Below are 15,317 nucleotides of genomic sequence, written 5' to 3' on the forward strand. Positions count from 1 at the left end.
GCCATATCAAGAGCAAAGCACACAGGTCTGACCTGAGAAGCACTCATTTGCACTACAAAGACTTCATGTTTCAATGTATTCCTTTATTTGTGCTGTTTTCAGACATTAAAAAAGCTTCACAGAGAGAGACAGAGGTAGAGACAAAAAAGAGAAACTCTTCATAGTAATGAAACACAGAATGGGGTGATTGAACAAAAACAGATTGTCACAAAGCTTCTTCATCGTGGTTCATGGTCAGTCCTTAATTGTATCCACTTATCGTGACGATAGGGAATCCAAAGCTGCTAACTTCCACATAGTATCATAAGTCAGGATATAACTGCTTGCTGAATGCATTAGTCCCAGAGATGTGTTTCATATTTAAGTTCATATGAGTAAATATCCACAAATCCATAGCATCCACTTGGTCCAGCAGACTTGTTATGATATCTTTCCAAAGGAACCTGTGAATGACAAAAGATAAATACTTTTCAATGAACACAACAAGACACATTTTGTCGTTTGATACACGTTCATTTGTTTTCAGGTTGAGAGATGAAGAGGATGAAACTACTCCTGCTTCTGTACTTAATTTGTGGTCAACACAGACTGTAAAAAAGACGAGAGCCAAACAAAAGAAAAGAAATACATACAGTGCTGACTGCAGTATTGATCATAAAGCCTGCCTCCTTCCTAACTGATTGGAAATCCGCGAAACTATAAGTGTTGAATACACTTAAAGTTTTTCCTCAGCTCGGTTCTCTCATTATAGTTAGCTTTCACCTTGCTAATTTGTCAAGAGTTTCATTTTCCTGACGACTTTCTTCCAATTAAGCTAGTGAACAAATCTCTCTCTCTTGTACTGTGATGTGCATCAAGTTAGCAGTGTAACAGTGGCACAGCAAATGTAAAACAGAGTCCCCAAGAGACCTTGAACTTTTCATAGTTTGGCACAAGTCAGAAAATCAGTTCTGCAATTGATTGCACCACCCTAAGGGATCTTTGCCGTTTTATTTTTATGTTAAAATTTCTTTCGATTCAGGATGGAAACCTGGTGGCTCCATCAGCTGATCACTTTCCCGCCTACGCTGACTCAAAAAATGTCACTAGCATGTGAGTACAGCGGTCACTTTCTGTACAGTTAGAGAGGCTGGTTATGCTCTATCCGATGTTTAATTGTAGATAAAAGCATTTTAATAAGTCTGCTGCTTCTATGCTAAGAGACTAAAGCAGTTATCCCTGGGAGGAACCAGGACTCATATATATATATAATATAGACACTTAAAAATTTAAATTTTTGCATCTAACTCCCAACATAAACAGAGTAAACTTTATTTACAAGATGTTGTAATAACCCTTTAAGGTCACACTCAACACACCCTCTCCTCTGCTGAGCAGCTGCAGGTTGCGCCCCTCCTCCTGTACCTGGAGCTGCAGCACCTGCTGCAACAGCTCCTGTCGAAGTGTTTCTTGAACGAGCCCCATTCTCTGCAGCTTCTCTCCATTTAGACGCAGCAACGCACGGCCTGCAGGGTCACAACAAATGTTAAAATTCTGGAAGTTTTTATTTTGTAATCCTTTAATACATCTCCCATCCATATGTCTTCTAATGGTCTAAGAAGTGTGACCTGTGATTGCGTGGTGTGAAAATGCCTCCACATAGGTTAGGTAGTTATGTGGACAGTGTTTCTTCAGCCATTTACAAACATCTTGTTGTGACCAGAGCACAACAGGCCGGATAAGGCTGGGCTGTGTCGGGCTCGTGTGATAGATTCCATAATTGTCACTGGAGCGATACTGCAGACACACAGAAGAAAAAACCTCTGTTAATACAAATAATGTATCAAAAGTAATGACATTTTTTTAAAAAGATATTAAGAGTGAAACCCTTTTGCTTACTAAATTTGAAATTACAGCTCTCAGTTGTTAGCTCAGCTTAGCACATCTATCTAGAAAGAGGAAAACTTCCAACCAAGGTCTGTCCAAAAGACACAATCTACCAATGAGCACTAGTAAAACACAATGATTGACATTCCAGGTTTACTCCACATTGAAGATATGTTGGAAATGTTTGTTTTCTACGGGAAGCTAAGTATGGGACTTTTTCATGGCTTTGTTTCACTCTGTATTAGCGTTCTGTTGATTATAAGAAGCTCACATAAACACTAACAGAAATAACCATGATACAATATCCCGATGAATCACACATTAACATCCTCTGTGAGAGCATTGCAGACACTAAGGTCACTGCAGCAAGCAGGCTTTTTTCAAAGGCTAAGTTTTTCTTTCTAGGTGCGTCCCCCACAATATTTTCTTTACCCTTAAATCTGACCTTGAAAAGCACTGTGGCATCAAAACATGTGTCTACTTGTCGCTGTACATCATGTTGTTTCTTTGTTACATGGCAACTGTGAAGCATGAAAACTAAAATCCAGTGTCAAACACTGTCAGAAAAAACACTTAAGGTACAGATTCGTTGATGGATGTAGACTTAAAGAACTGACAGGAGCAGCTTGAACAGGTTTTAAACTTATATGTTTGTACATGCATGTACATAGAACACTCAGTACTGAAGTGAAAACGTCTGTCAGATTAACAAACGTGCAAAAGCAACAACAGAGTTAGAGGAGCATGAAGGCGAGTGTGATTGTGAGATCCAGCTCTCTAATCTTAAAGGATATAAAGTTATGGGGGAAGAACCAAACCAGGCCTTTGATCCATCTTGCAGTTTTAAAAATTCAGCAGGTTCAGCGTTTCTCAGATTTTCTCAGATGTGGGAGAGGTTCCTCGAATAAGAAATAAAAAAGCTGGCTCGCATCCAAGACTAAGGGATGCTAAATTTGTGCTGCCAGGTTCATCTACCAGAGAGCAACATGTATCCAATGAATAATCAGAGAGCGTATGTAAAGCATAAATATAGTTCCCTCTAAAATAGGTAATAATATTCCTCTATGAAGGCCTTTAGTGCATTTTGGGGTGATGATTTGCCTTTCTGTGAACCGTAGCTTTATAGTTACAGCTTCAGGGGGATTAAGATCCAAAATATAACATAATGACCAAATTATCAGCTAAAATATCTGAATACCAAAGGCCTTTGGTTGTGAATTGCTCCGGCCTATTGCTCTAAACCAGCTGAAGTAGCCCTTGTACAACTTTTATCTCCATCTTCTAGATCAAAATGCTTACAAACAGAACCATGTTAAATGTGCTTGTTTACATCTGGGTTGTGGAGCATTACACCAAAGTGACAGTAACCACCAACTAGGGATGAGTACCTTTCACATTCGAAACAATATGGTGCTGATGTCCGGTACGAGGCGATCGGTACCAGTAAATAACGGTACCAATTTTCAATACTTTTGTGTGTATATGTGGCAAAAAAATATCAATTTGTTTAGTAGTAAATTATATATTTTTTTCAATTTAACATATTTATTTCTCAATATTTAAACTTGCAATGCTGTGTCCATGTCCACCATGGAAAATCACCTATTTTTTCACACCCTCATAGTCATAAGGATGCATTTAGGTACCTAAACATGGTTACCTTTTGATTCTATGTGAATCAGAACTCTGTACTTTTGACAGAATTCGGCCAGAACCTATAAAAGTACCTTGTTTGGTGCCCATCCCTACCATCAACTGGATTTACCAGCTAGTGGATACCATAGAGCTTCTCAAGAATACATTACTGGCATTTCAGCCCCTCGATATCAGAAATATTATTAATTTTTTTTAATGATAAGAAATTCTAATGGTGGAGGATGTTCAGCTGCTCTGCTGAACAGACCAAAACAATAACTTTCACACTTCTAAATTACATTAAAAAAGAAACGAGTAGAGAACAAGTTACACTTAAATGAAATCAAAGCACAGCAGTTTAACCAAATAGTTGGTCCAGGTTTGGTTTTGGTGCTCTTTTATTTTGTTGTATAACTGAGTCTATCTCATAAAAAGACACTGGAGTAAGTGTTATGTGGTGGATAGTGAAGCAGCTCTTTTTGCTCTTTATCTTCCATACAGTAACCTTCGGAGTAGAACATTTAAACAAGCACAAGTCTGACTTCCAATACACAACACTCGTTTTTTCTTATTACTTTTTATCTGAAGACTTTACTCCTCATCACTTGAAGTTCACCAGTTCCCTCTCTTCATTGTACTTGCACTTTTCAACTCAGGAGAGGACTGTTATCTTGTCTACTGGTTTCTGCTGCCTAAAACTCTTCATTACAGCCACTGGGTCAGCGTGTGAATATTTGAACCTCTGGAATGGGCTTCTTTAACAATGCATGTTCTCTAAAATATTCCACAAAAGACTGGTACCCCTTTTATTGTGTAGAAGTAAATTAATTTCATTGTTATGCTTTGAGTGAAAGGATTGAGGGAAACGCTTGCATCTAAATTAATGCAGAGCCAATTGTTAGAGTTGTGTGCTACACAGTTTCTTCACCAAAAGTCGACTTTACAATGTCTTTCAAGGCTGCAAGTAATAATTTTAAAAATTGGCAATTACAGCGACCCATTTTATTATGTTCGAAAAGGGATTTCTGGACATAAAATGAATGAAAATTAAAAAATGTCCATCAAGTAACAGAAAAATCTCATGTTCAACTATTCTGCAAAACTCCCAACAAATGTCCACTCGTCGCGATTAGAAACAGGCATTAGAAAGTGATTGGCAATCTTACTTGAATGAAGAATAAACTAATCTTAAATAGAGCTGGCAAAAAACAAATAAATGTAACATTTTCTGTATAATTTTTGCATTTCTGTGCCTGCAGTGAAAACCATTAGAGATTACATTGACACCATAATGATTGTTTACTATTTTTTTCTTCTTTTGGAAGAACAAGCAGGTCACAAACCTCGAGATGTCTGAAATTCTTGAGCGGTTGTTAGTTAAGAGAAAAACAAAACAACAATGTGAAGGATGAGTGGTTGTTAAAGAAGTAAAATACTGAGTGTCTCCCTGCAGCAAAACCTTTAAACACACAACACTGGTTAAGTTTATGTTCCTCAGGACAGAAATAAACCAACCACTACACTATGTTCATCTAAGAGGATTGAAGCAAACAAACAGCACATTGTATACAACTCTGTTATCAGCTCGGCCCAGTTCTACGTTTGCAGCTTTGGCTTCAGCCTCATTACCGACTTTTAGAAGAGACTTCCACGGAGTGAAGACAAAAGCATGGCTTTCTAGCTAGTTACCAAAGGGCTTCAAAAGAGGCCAGCTTACAGCACACATGGACTGTCTCCGACAGCTTTTCCTTATCAGATAACGAAATGAATATCAGATAAAAAAAACAAAGAGATCTTCAAAAAAGGCTTTGCATTGTGTTTGTAACCCCATTAAAACAGCCACAGACTGTGTGAATCAAACACACAGTGTCAGACTTCATTCTGTCTGTTTATGCTCTGAATCAACAGACACAGTGGTGCTGCAGCACAGCGGCAGTACTGGAGGACCTGTGCTATTTAAAGCTATGCTAAAAGGCTGTTAGAGCCCACAGACCCGCCGGGGAGAGAGCAACTTCTATTCTCTACTAACAAAGTGTCCATTTCTGACAATGGACAGTGACTGGCTGCATATGCAGGACTACGAATCCTTCCTTTTAGACTTTACAGACCAGAAATCTGACAATTACTGAAAACCAGAGAGAAATATCAACATCAGTTGTGTTGGAAAGAACAGACATGTTTTTGATTCATAAACATATGACATGTGCACAGCTTATACTTTGTTTGATGCAGCCGTCGTGGTTTACTACATGAATCCCCACAGGGATTCTAAAACAAATACTGATTTTTTTGTTTTATGACTTCAAGAAAGTGATGTGCAAAACACGTCAAGACAAGCTCTGATGTGATAATCAGAGTCAGGATCAGGACATCCCCATGATACAAAACAGTATTCTCTCTTTTCTACATGTTTTACACATGGTGTGTTGTGGTACGTGCCATGGAAGATCAAAAATTTCTGCTCTTCTGTTAAGTTTTTACTCCACTGGGAAAGTGCAGCTAGTTAGCCTTCCCTATAGAGAAGTTTTTCCCTGTTTTACAATAAACTCAGCGAGTCAGAGCTGAGTTTGTCCCTCAACATCAAAAAGCATTGGACTCCAGCTGTTGATAGACCTTTAATGGGGCTCGTTGTGGTGACGGTTTACAACCTACAGCACGTTCACTTTTTTTAGCCCTCCATTACAGCCCTGATACCAAACATAATGACACCAGGATTGTTAACGACATGTGTGACTCTACTGCTGGTGTCAGAGAAATAAAAAAGATGTATGATTTAGAAAAGAGAATATTAAGCAATATCAAGCTGTTTGAATCCTGGATGAAATGCTGGCAGTGAAGCTTCAAAAGCAACAGTAGCCTTTGAGGATAAACTGCTCCTGTGACAAATGATATGTATGACTCTCTATTTAAGCTATTACTATCACACCCTTATCAATACATATGATTCTGAGCACAGCTTCAACCTCTTTATCTTCTTAATTCTATAGGTGCATCTTTGGGGTCAACGTGTATGTCTGTTACTATAGTTTGCCCTCTCTGTACAACTGAAGAAACAAGGTGATGCAAGTTGGTGGCCAACCCAGTCTTTGTGAAATAAAAAAGATGATATAAAAGGTTTGTTATAAGTTAAAAAAAAAAAAATTATAGAGGGTAAACACTAGGGATGGGTACCAAACTAGGTACTTTTATAGGTACCAAGGTGACCGAATTCTGTCAAAAGTACTGGGTATTGATTAATGTAAAACCGAAAGGTACCATGTTTAGGTACTGAAATGCATTCTTGTGACTGTGAGGGAGTGGAAGAGTAGGTGATTTTCCATGCCAGACATGAACACAACATTACAGGGTTATATACTGAAGAATAAACATGTTAAATTGAAAAGAATTTACATTGTATTATTAAACAAATTGCTGTTTTTACTTCATAAACACACAAAAGTACAGAAATTTGGTACCACTGAGCCCTGATACCGAATGCCAGGTACCAGGAATTGGTACCTTATTATTTCAAATGTGAAAGTACCCATCCCAAGTAAACACTATTTTAAACACTATTAAATCATATTTTATTTCTATGAAGAGATGTCATTAAACACTATGCACTATACCTTTAAATTGACCGTGTTTCAGCCAATACTTTTCTACTGTTATTTTCCCAGATTGTAGAAAACTCCAAGCATTGAACTTAGGGATGGGTACCGAACCAGGTGCTTTTATAGGTACCGACCAGGGCTTGACATTGCGGGTGGATTTCGGCAGTAGCTGGTAACACCGCCGCTCCCACTAGCCACTTTGGCGGGTTGAATTTTATCTCAAACATGGAGCAGAGAGATAAGCAAAAAGATGACTCTGATGATGAAAGCTCTGAGGAAATTTAATTTACCTCTCCTTCATTGTCATTCTCATGAAAAAAGAAATGATTTTCTGATTACAATCGTTAATAAATATTTAAGCAGATAGTGTCTCTTGCTGAGTTTTTATCAGTTCAATTAATTCCCTTTACCATTTTATTATAAGCAATAACAAACTACTATTTTAATTACTATGTCTTAATAGACTGCATATTTTCATATGAAAGGAGCACAATGTTACACACAACTTTATCAGAGCTGAATACCTGATTAAGGACCTGTGGACTTAAACATTGATGTAGTCTTGTTTTGAGTGTGCATCGGGGTCTTTACATTTAAAGAGGTTGTAAATAATTTTTAAGTAAACGTTAGCATGTCACCACTAGCCACAGTGGCTGGTGAGCAAAAAAAGTTAATGTCAAGCCCTGGTACTGACCAAATTTTGTCAAAAGTACCGTGTGTCGATTCATCTAAAACCGAAAGGTACCATGTTTAGGTACCTAAATGCATCCTTGTGACTGTTAGGGGGTTGAAGAGTAGGTGCTTTTCCATGGTGGACCCAAACACAGCTTTGCACGGTTATATATGAAAGAATTAATATATTTAATATTTAAAAAATTGATATTTTATTATAAAACAAATTGATATTTTTTACTACATAAACACAAAAAAGTACCAAAAATTGGTACCGTTGAGTACCGGTGCTGATTGCCAGGTACCGGGCATTGGTACCGTATCGTTTCAAATGTGAAAGGTAACCATCCCTAATTGGACTTAATTTCCACTTATTGGGGAAATATTTCTGTTACTTTTTAGCAGAACTTTGGCACTGTGTTAGTGAAACAAAAAGAATGAACAGACCAAAATATCAGAATTCTTTGCTTGAAACTGTTCATAAACACATGCTGCTTGTAAAACCATTATCCTGTGACTAATTCAGAGTTATGATTTTGAGTGTAACAGCCCTCCCTTCTGTGTGATGTTGCCAAAATAAGGCATGGAGTGCTAAAATCAAAGACAACGGTAAGCTTAGGCCACCTTGTAAGTGACTGAGCTTCTTCCCTGCCAGAGGTACTGTTAAACATTTTCAAAAATGCTTGAAGAGGCCGTTTTTGGCCTACCTTCTCTGATATTTCATCAAACAAAGACCATCACAAACCCCAGACAGAGTCTTTCACCAATTAAGTTTGGGAATCAAAAAGAACACTGCCTATGATGAAACACCAGTTATAACTTGGATGTGCTGTTCGGTTTGTGGAGGTCGTGAAGGTTTTTCAGTACCTGCAGTGCTTCTGTCCCCGGCTGCTGCAGCAGCTTCACTCTCCTGCCTCCCGCTGTTTTCTGCCCGCGCCCGTCATGCCAGGTTAGATTCCCACCTGTTCGTCGACTCAGCTGGTGCTTGAAGTCCTCAGGCAGAGCTCTGTACTCTACAGCTGGCCTACAGAAACTAAAACTGGAAGCCGCTGAAAAGATCAAAGCAGGAGGCGTAAAGATTAGACAGCTGGATCTGCATGGAAGCCCTGATGATGTAAAGCAGCAAGAGCCACGATCAGCTGAAAAAAGAGACATCCTCACTCTGCGTGACATGAAAACTTAAGACAGATGAACCCACCTGGACACCGTGTCATTCAGGGATGATCTCATTACAGAGCACAGGCCCGTACCTGCTAGAGAAGCTATTACTGGGGAAATATTTAAAGTTATCCAAGTCTAGTCAAGCTTCTCTGTGGTTTTGGTTTGTCTAAGTTCAGGTACAGGGATTACTTTGTACAGGGCTTGTAGGGAAATGTCAAAGCTGTGAGGTGATCCACTTTCTCATCATTACAAGGCAGCCCGCAGGCAGACATCCAAACCCACTCAACAGCAGGTGGCTGCCCAACATCCAGTAATTAAAGAAAGTGTGGAACTACAGTAAACACGCTGTTTCTGGCACAGAGATCCTGGCTGAGAGCCACAGGTCATTACTGATTCATGTGCCAGATTGGACGACTTCTCTTCCTGTGTTTGAAGCTATGTGTACAGCTGTGTCTGTTTGTGTGTGCAGTTATGTTGCGTTTCAATTCCTTAAATTGACTAAGAGAATTTGAAAAGAGGACAGAACGAGAGACACAGTCAGGGGAGATGAGGAGTTTGAGGAGATGAAAGAGTGTCTTTTGGTTTTCCAGCTCTGTGCCTTCCTTTTTCTGTCATTCAACGTCTCCCCTGCTGAGAGCGCAGCGGAGCTGAGTCCTGCAATCATCAAGGCAAAACCGTCAGCGCCTGAATATTATGAATAAAACTCTGGATGCGATATTTTTTAGCTTCTTTGAGGTGTAACTCGCAGAATTTATATGTATGAGCTTCTCCCTCAGGCTGCAGCTGTAAACACAAATATGCCCCCTTCCCGGATTAAATGCAGATAATTAAGACCACTTGTCAGGCTGGAGTTTTTATCCTCTTCTAGCTTTGCCTGTTTATGAGGGGAAAAAATGTCCTCATTAACTAACACGCTTCCAAACTGCCAACACCGGATGGGGGAAGTCTTTCATGAACAGAAATCTTACTAAACATGCTGTGGAGTGTCTTGCCTGCTTGGGATATGTTTGATTTTGTATTTTGCTTTAAGGCGCCACTGGAGTCTAAAGCTTTTTGAAAGAGTCGACTGTAGCTTCTCCATATTCTTTTTTTATATATTGCCTAATGTATTCAGCAGATACTAAAGGATGTAACTCAAAGGGCTTTTGAATGGAGCTGTCAAGTAACAGGAAATAAGGTCTTTGAAATGACTGACCACTACAGCTAACCATGAGCATGGTTGGACTTGCGTCTTCTGGTGCGCTGTCCATTTCAGCACCAGGTCACTGCCCCTTGGAGGACCACCCTCGACCCCTTTGTAGTCCCTGAAATCTGCAGAATGTCCCCCAAAGCGTTCAAACAGCTCTGACTTCAAAGTACCCATTTCCTCGCTGGATTTTCTTTGTGCAGCTGATTCTGAGCTTATAGCTGCAAATTTAGCATTTTGACATACAGGGAGAATACAGCATGCGTTTAGTTACAGGACCACCAGCATACCTGGCAAACCGGTCTCACGAGTATTGATTTAAACAAACAACCTAATTCACTTTGGGCTGCGTAAAGTTTCATGTGGTATTTCAAGGAACGTTTCGATGATTGATCGAAGTAAAAACAGCAAAAAGAGAGACCTACCGTCCACAGCCATGGTGTTTCCGTTTCCTAATGAATTCAGTGAAAGTCTCCCATCGTCTCCGGTGTCCGACACACAGGCTTGGGGTCCTGCGCTGCCTCCTCTGCTGGTTTAGTTTTTCACCGTGAAAAGTTTCAGTCAGTAAGGTCTGGCGGTAGGAAACGCGCTCCGCATCCTCTAAAGTCAAACCGGGTAAATTCCACAGACACAAACACAGTTCGCGTTCCCCAACGGTGTAAGTCCCTGTTGGTGTCTGTCTGAAGGCTTGAGTTGCAGGAGACAAGACAGGAATGTCCCCGAGCAGCAGCTGGCTGACTGGTTCCGCTGGTTCTGCCGGGCGCGAGCATTCGTGTGCGCGTCCAAGTGCGTATTTGCGTGTGTGTGTGTGTGTGTGTGTGTGTGTGTGTGTGTGTGTGTGTGTGTGTGTGTGTGTGTGTGTGTGTGCGGGTTTGTTATGTGTCGTGAGAATCGGACGCGCGGCTTTTTCTCAAGAGCTTGCATGTGAGCGCAGTGAGCTCAAAGTGCAGCCCCGGGCCCTGTAATTAACGCAGTCAGAGGAGGCTCTGAAAAACAGCCGGATGAAAAGGCTTCTCATCACTGCAGCATCCAACTTAAGGAATCCCCCTTTGCCTTTTCTTAAAGAAAGGGAGCTCTGTGCGCGCCTGTGGGCAGTTGGCCCTGACTGTGATGGACCCTCTCTGTGGGGTTTTGTCCAGAAGAGCAGTAAGATCATCGAGGCAGATGTAATAGAGCACCGATCCTGCTCCCAGGAGCCCGTGGTCCCATTTATATACAGGAAAGAGGAGTGGATAAGAAGACCTCTGAAGCTTAACTACTAAAAAAGGCCATTTCTTATATTATCATTTTGCTATTCTACCTTGAAATGTGTAGTTTGATCAAAACATAATGCTATGTATGGATTTCAGCTCTGTGCAACTCACTTATTTATTTTACTGGAACAATGACACATGTATTTCTATTATGCATGCAGTGACGCCATGCCACAACCAAACAACTGCCATATTCTTGTAGCTAAAAGGTGTTAGTTTAACAGTGCAAATGTAGTAACCCAAATGATTATAATATTCTCCAACATCATTAAAAAAGGAATTTGAAATACAGAAATGACCAACCAATAAAGAGTATGTTCATTTTTACGCCCCTTATCTATTATTTCCTGCATTTATGTGAAATAGCATAGAGGCGGTCAGCATGAAACAATGCTACAGGGTTATTGGAGCCTAGATTGTTTTGATAGGTTCAAGTCAGGCCAGATGGCTGGCTAATTGAGCACAGCAGTAACATGTTCAATAAAACACTTGGTAGGAGTTTTGGCGCTGTGGGCAGGTGCCAAGTCTTACTGGAAAAGGACATCAGCATCTCTATAAAGCTTTTCAACAGATGGAAGCAAGAAGTGCAATAAAATCTCCCAGTAAGCTGCTGTGAGCTGGGTGGGCCATGACTATCAAGTCAAAAAACACTCAAAACATTTTAGATTACATGTAAAAGGCAAGAATTCAATGGGAGAGAAAAACAAGCGCTAGAAAAAACACCTATAAAATGATTTCCTTAAAGCTGTAAAGTACAATGCCAAGCAAAGAGCAACAACTCTAAAGTTTTATTGTTCTATAAAAATACAGATCAGAGGAAGAGCGGTCTTAATTTCTCCCAGCAACCATGACCTTTATTTTTAAATTCTACTTTTTGTCCAGAGCTATAAACTCAGAAACACTGGGGTTAAAAGAGGTTTCTGTGTAGCTTATCTCATAGTCTGTTCAGTACTGTGTGAATGATCTCTCGTCAGCAGAAGCATATGTCCAAGCAGGATGGATCTCCCTGTTCAAATGAGGCTCATATAAATATGTAAAGAGACCTATAAAAAAGGAGGGCAAACTGAATTTTGTTTATCCACTGCTACAAACTGAACTAGAGCTTCGGGGAGTAGCTGACACATTGTCCCTAAGGGCTCTGGACTGAAATAAAAGTTGTGGATCTCATCTTATATTCATAAATGTGCCACGCTCATACACAAGGCTGCTCTGGATCTGAATGTTGATATCTGGTGGAAGTGGAGCAAAAAGCAATACTAGAAATCTGACTCTGCAGCATTTCAGATTCTTCAGCCAGCACAGGAAAAGATGGTCTGTCTCTGTGACATGGCTGTCCTCCTGAGACAGACTCAGGCAGGTGAATGTGGGGATGAAAGCGTGATGATGAAAGCTGGATGGGGAGATCAAGGAGGCAGATGAAACAAGAAATGAACAGGGTTGAACATGACACCTGATCATTTTAAGAAGTTGATGTTTGCGAATGATGCACTGACACTGTTTCTAGTTGCACAAAAACTTCATTGACCCAGGTGGGAAAGTGGATCTTTTTTTTTTCAAAACCCCGAAACAACAGTTCAAGAGCAAGGGCAGGAACAACAATAGAAAATGTCAAAACAATGTATAGGAAGGAGTTCCAACATATTTTACCTCTGCCTGTTGACACAAGGGAAAAAACATTAGTGTCTGTCTCACAGGTGTGTGTTGAGAGTTGCAAAATACTGAAACTTAGGGGTCGTTTACACAACAGCAGTTTAAGGGTTTAATGCAAAAGTATTGTTGCATTTACCTGAAACGCAAACTTCTGAAAACAGTCTCTGGAGAGGATTTTCAAAGGTTCAAAGGTTCAAAGGTTTCTTTTCAGGAACTTCGCCGACACCATTGCTGTGTAAACAGTAAGCTGGTGTGTCCAGTGGAAATGTTAAAGTCGCGCTCTGCTTCGCGCAAACAACTGTACAACAGTATCGTTGTTACGATTGTCATGGACTACCATGTTGTGCATCCGCTGCTCCACTTCTTCACTTAGTATAAGACAACACGCCAGATGATCGGCCCAACTCTACTTCGGTGGAGATCCACCAAAAGCTGCTGCTGGGCAAGACAGTCATAGCAGCACCTACAGGCCTGGCATGCTTACTACAGTGTTTTCAGTCCCTCAGCATTTCCATGTGAAACAGATTTTTTTACTGGGTTTTAACGTTTTCAGATGAATCAGTGTTGTATAAACCAGGCCTTAGTGTTTACATTTGTTAGAGCAGCTTAAGGTAAGCTAAAGAACCTCTCTGACAAAGAAAAGTTGAGTAACCCTCTGTCCTGCAATCCAGGCAAAGCAACAGGGCAAGTGAGTACATAAGCAGGTGCTAAAATTGGTGACATTTGCCACATAATTTATCATTAAATGTCCACTGCACAGCTCAGAGAAGGAGAGCTGAGTGAGGACAGAGATATCAACATTAATGCTCCTTCAGGAGTCCAGTTCATCTTGTCTGAAGTTACTGTCTAGGGAAATGTTCAATTGGATAGAACGTATAACAAATGAACACACCAACTTTTCAACTCCACTGTGAAATTAAATACTCAACTTCATGTCCCACAAGGAGGTCAGGAAGAATCTGTTTCCATGGAAGCACTGCTGACTGTGGAGTCAGAGGGTCTATTTTTATTTTAAAGCTGCATAGATCCTTTTTTAGATCCATAAAGTTGTCTTGAAATCAGTGTTTTGAGTCATCTTGTTAATTGTTTCATTGTTGGTATCTGAGTATAACAAGCAAGGCAGTGCATAATGAATGGGCTGTTTGGCAAATTAGAAAACTGACAAGGTGAGAAAGACCCAGACAGAGTAGAAACTTGACTTTTCAGGACTTTTCCATTTGGTTCAAGCCCAAAAATTGTCAAACTCTAATAATCTAAATACCCTTTGAGCATTTACAGCAAATGGGAAACAAAGATATAGAATGCTTCGACATACCAGTAGAAGCTTTTCTTATCCTGAGGAACACCGGGGACTCAGGGTTATTTAAGAGTCGTATATTTAAAGACAAGTGGGAAGTTGGAGGTGGCACAGAAAGCCGTCAGCCCAATGAATTCTCTTTTCCTTACTGCAATCCTTCTCTTAATATTAATGTTAGTTTGTGGTGGTGTGTCAGCTATGCTTTGGGTGTCCTAATTTAAGTCACTTCCTTTCATTTTTTAAGAATCAAAAGATGCCAAACGTTGGATCCAAGGCAGAGCTCCCTGCTGTTTTTGATATTGCATCATTTGATTGATGTATATTTAAAAAGACACCACCAGAGAACAACATCTGCCGCACATTCTCCTTTTTTATCCTCCCACAACCGATGCCTGAATTATCTGCAGTGATCCTCTCATTCATTACTGCCTCAACAGTAAAAACAGCGGTCACAGAGATTCATTGTAGTACATCCCAGCTACACCACAAACCACTCATGGGACTTGCAAACCCAGCTTTAGTAGTTAGAGAGTAATTGGCAGGGTGTGGGTGTGAGTTTTTTCTCTGCAGATGTTTCTAAGGAAACCGAGACTGGAGCACTGGGGCTCCTCTTAAACTTTAAGCGTGGACACATTTGGCCTGCTTAGTGCGCTGAAAGATGAAAGGGAAGCGCTTGAATTAATAGTTTCCACAGGAGAGAACATCAAAGAGCCTCAAATATGAAAAGTGTACAGTTGAGGTGAACTCTGAGCGGCTGGCTTTTGTTTTAATGTTGAACAAAGGAGTTCTTTTCATCACTTATTTTAAAGGTCGTGCTGGAGAAATCCCCAAAATCCTGCCCTGTGTATTAACATCAGTCAAAATACATTATACTGCAACAATATGAGTTGATGTTTCTTAATCTGGGGTTAAATTTATACATCTTTGCCGCTGTTTTATGATAGTATTGGAACAGAGGGTTAGACTTAGTGTTTCTATTCTTAACCTCCAAACTAGAAGTCACC

General features: G+C 40.2%; 1 protein-coding gene across 1 annotated transcript; it reads right to left on the minus strand.

The window, feature by feature from the left end:
* Positions 1-86: 86 nt before the first annotated feature.
* On the minus strand, positions 87-11,167 carry samd10a (sterile alpha motif domain containing 10a). Its single transcript, XM_074681760.1, has 5 exons — positions 10,539-11,167; positions 8,634-8,815; positions 1,608-1,776; positions 1,359-1,505; positions 87-443 (listed from the first exon to the last, which is right to left on the minus strand). Exons 1-5 carry the CDS (start codon positions 10,549-10,551, stop codon positions 421-423), a joined length of 534 nt encoding a protein of 177 aa, XP_074537861.1. The 5' UTR covers positions 10,552-11,167; the 3' UTR covers positions 87-420.
* Between the last annotated feature and the right edge of the window lie 4,150 nt (positions 11,168-15,317).

Source organism: Halichoeres trimaculatus, unplaced genomic scaffold, assembly GCF_033239565.1.
Source record: "Halichoeres trimaculatus isolate MK-OKI-2021-1 unplaced genomic scaffold, fHalTri1.1 fHalTri1_scaffold_11, whole genome shotgun sequence".
NCBI lineage: Eukaryota > Metazoa > Chordata > Actinopteri > Labriformes > Labridae > Halichoeres > Halichoeres trimaculatus.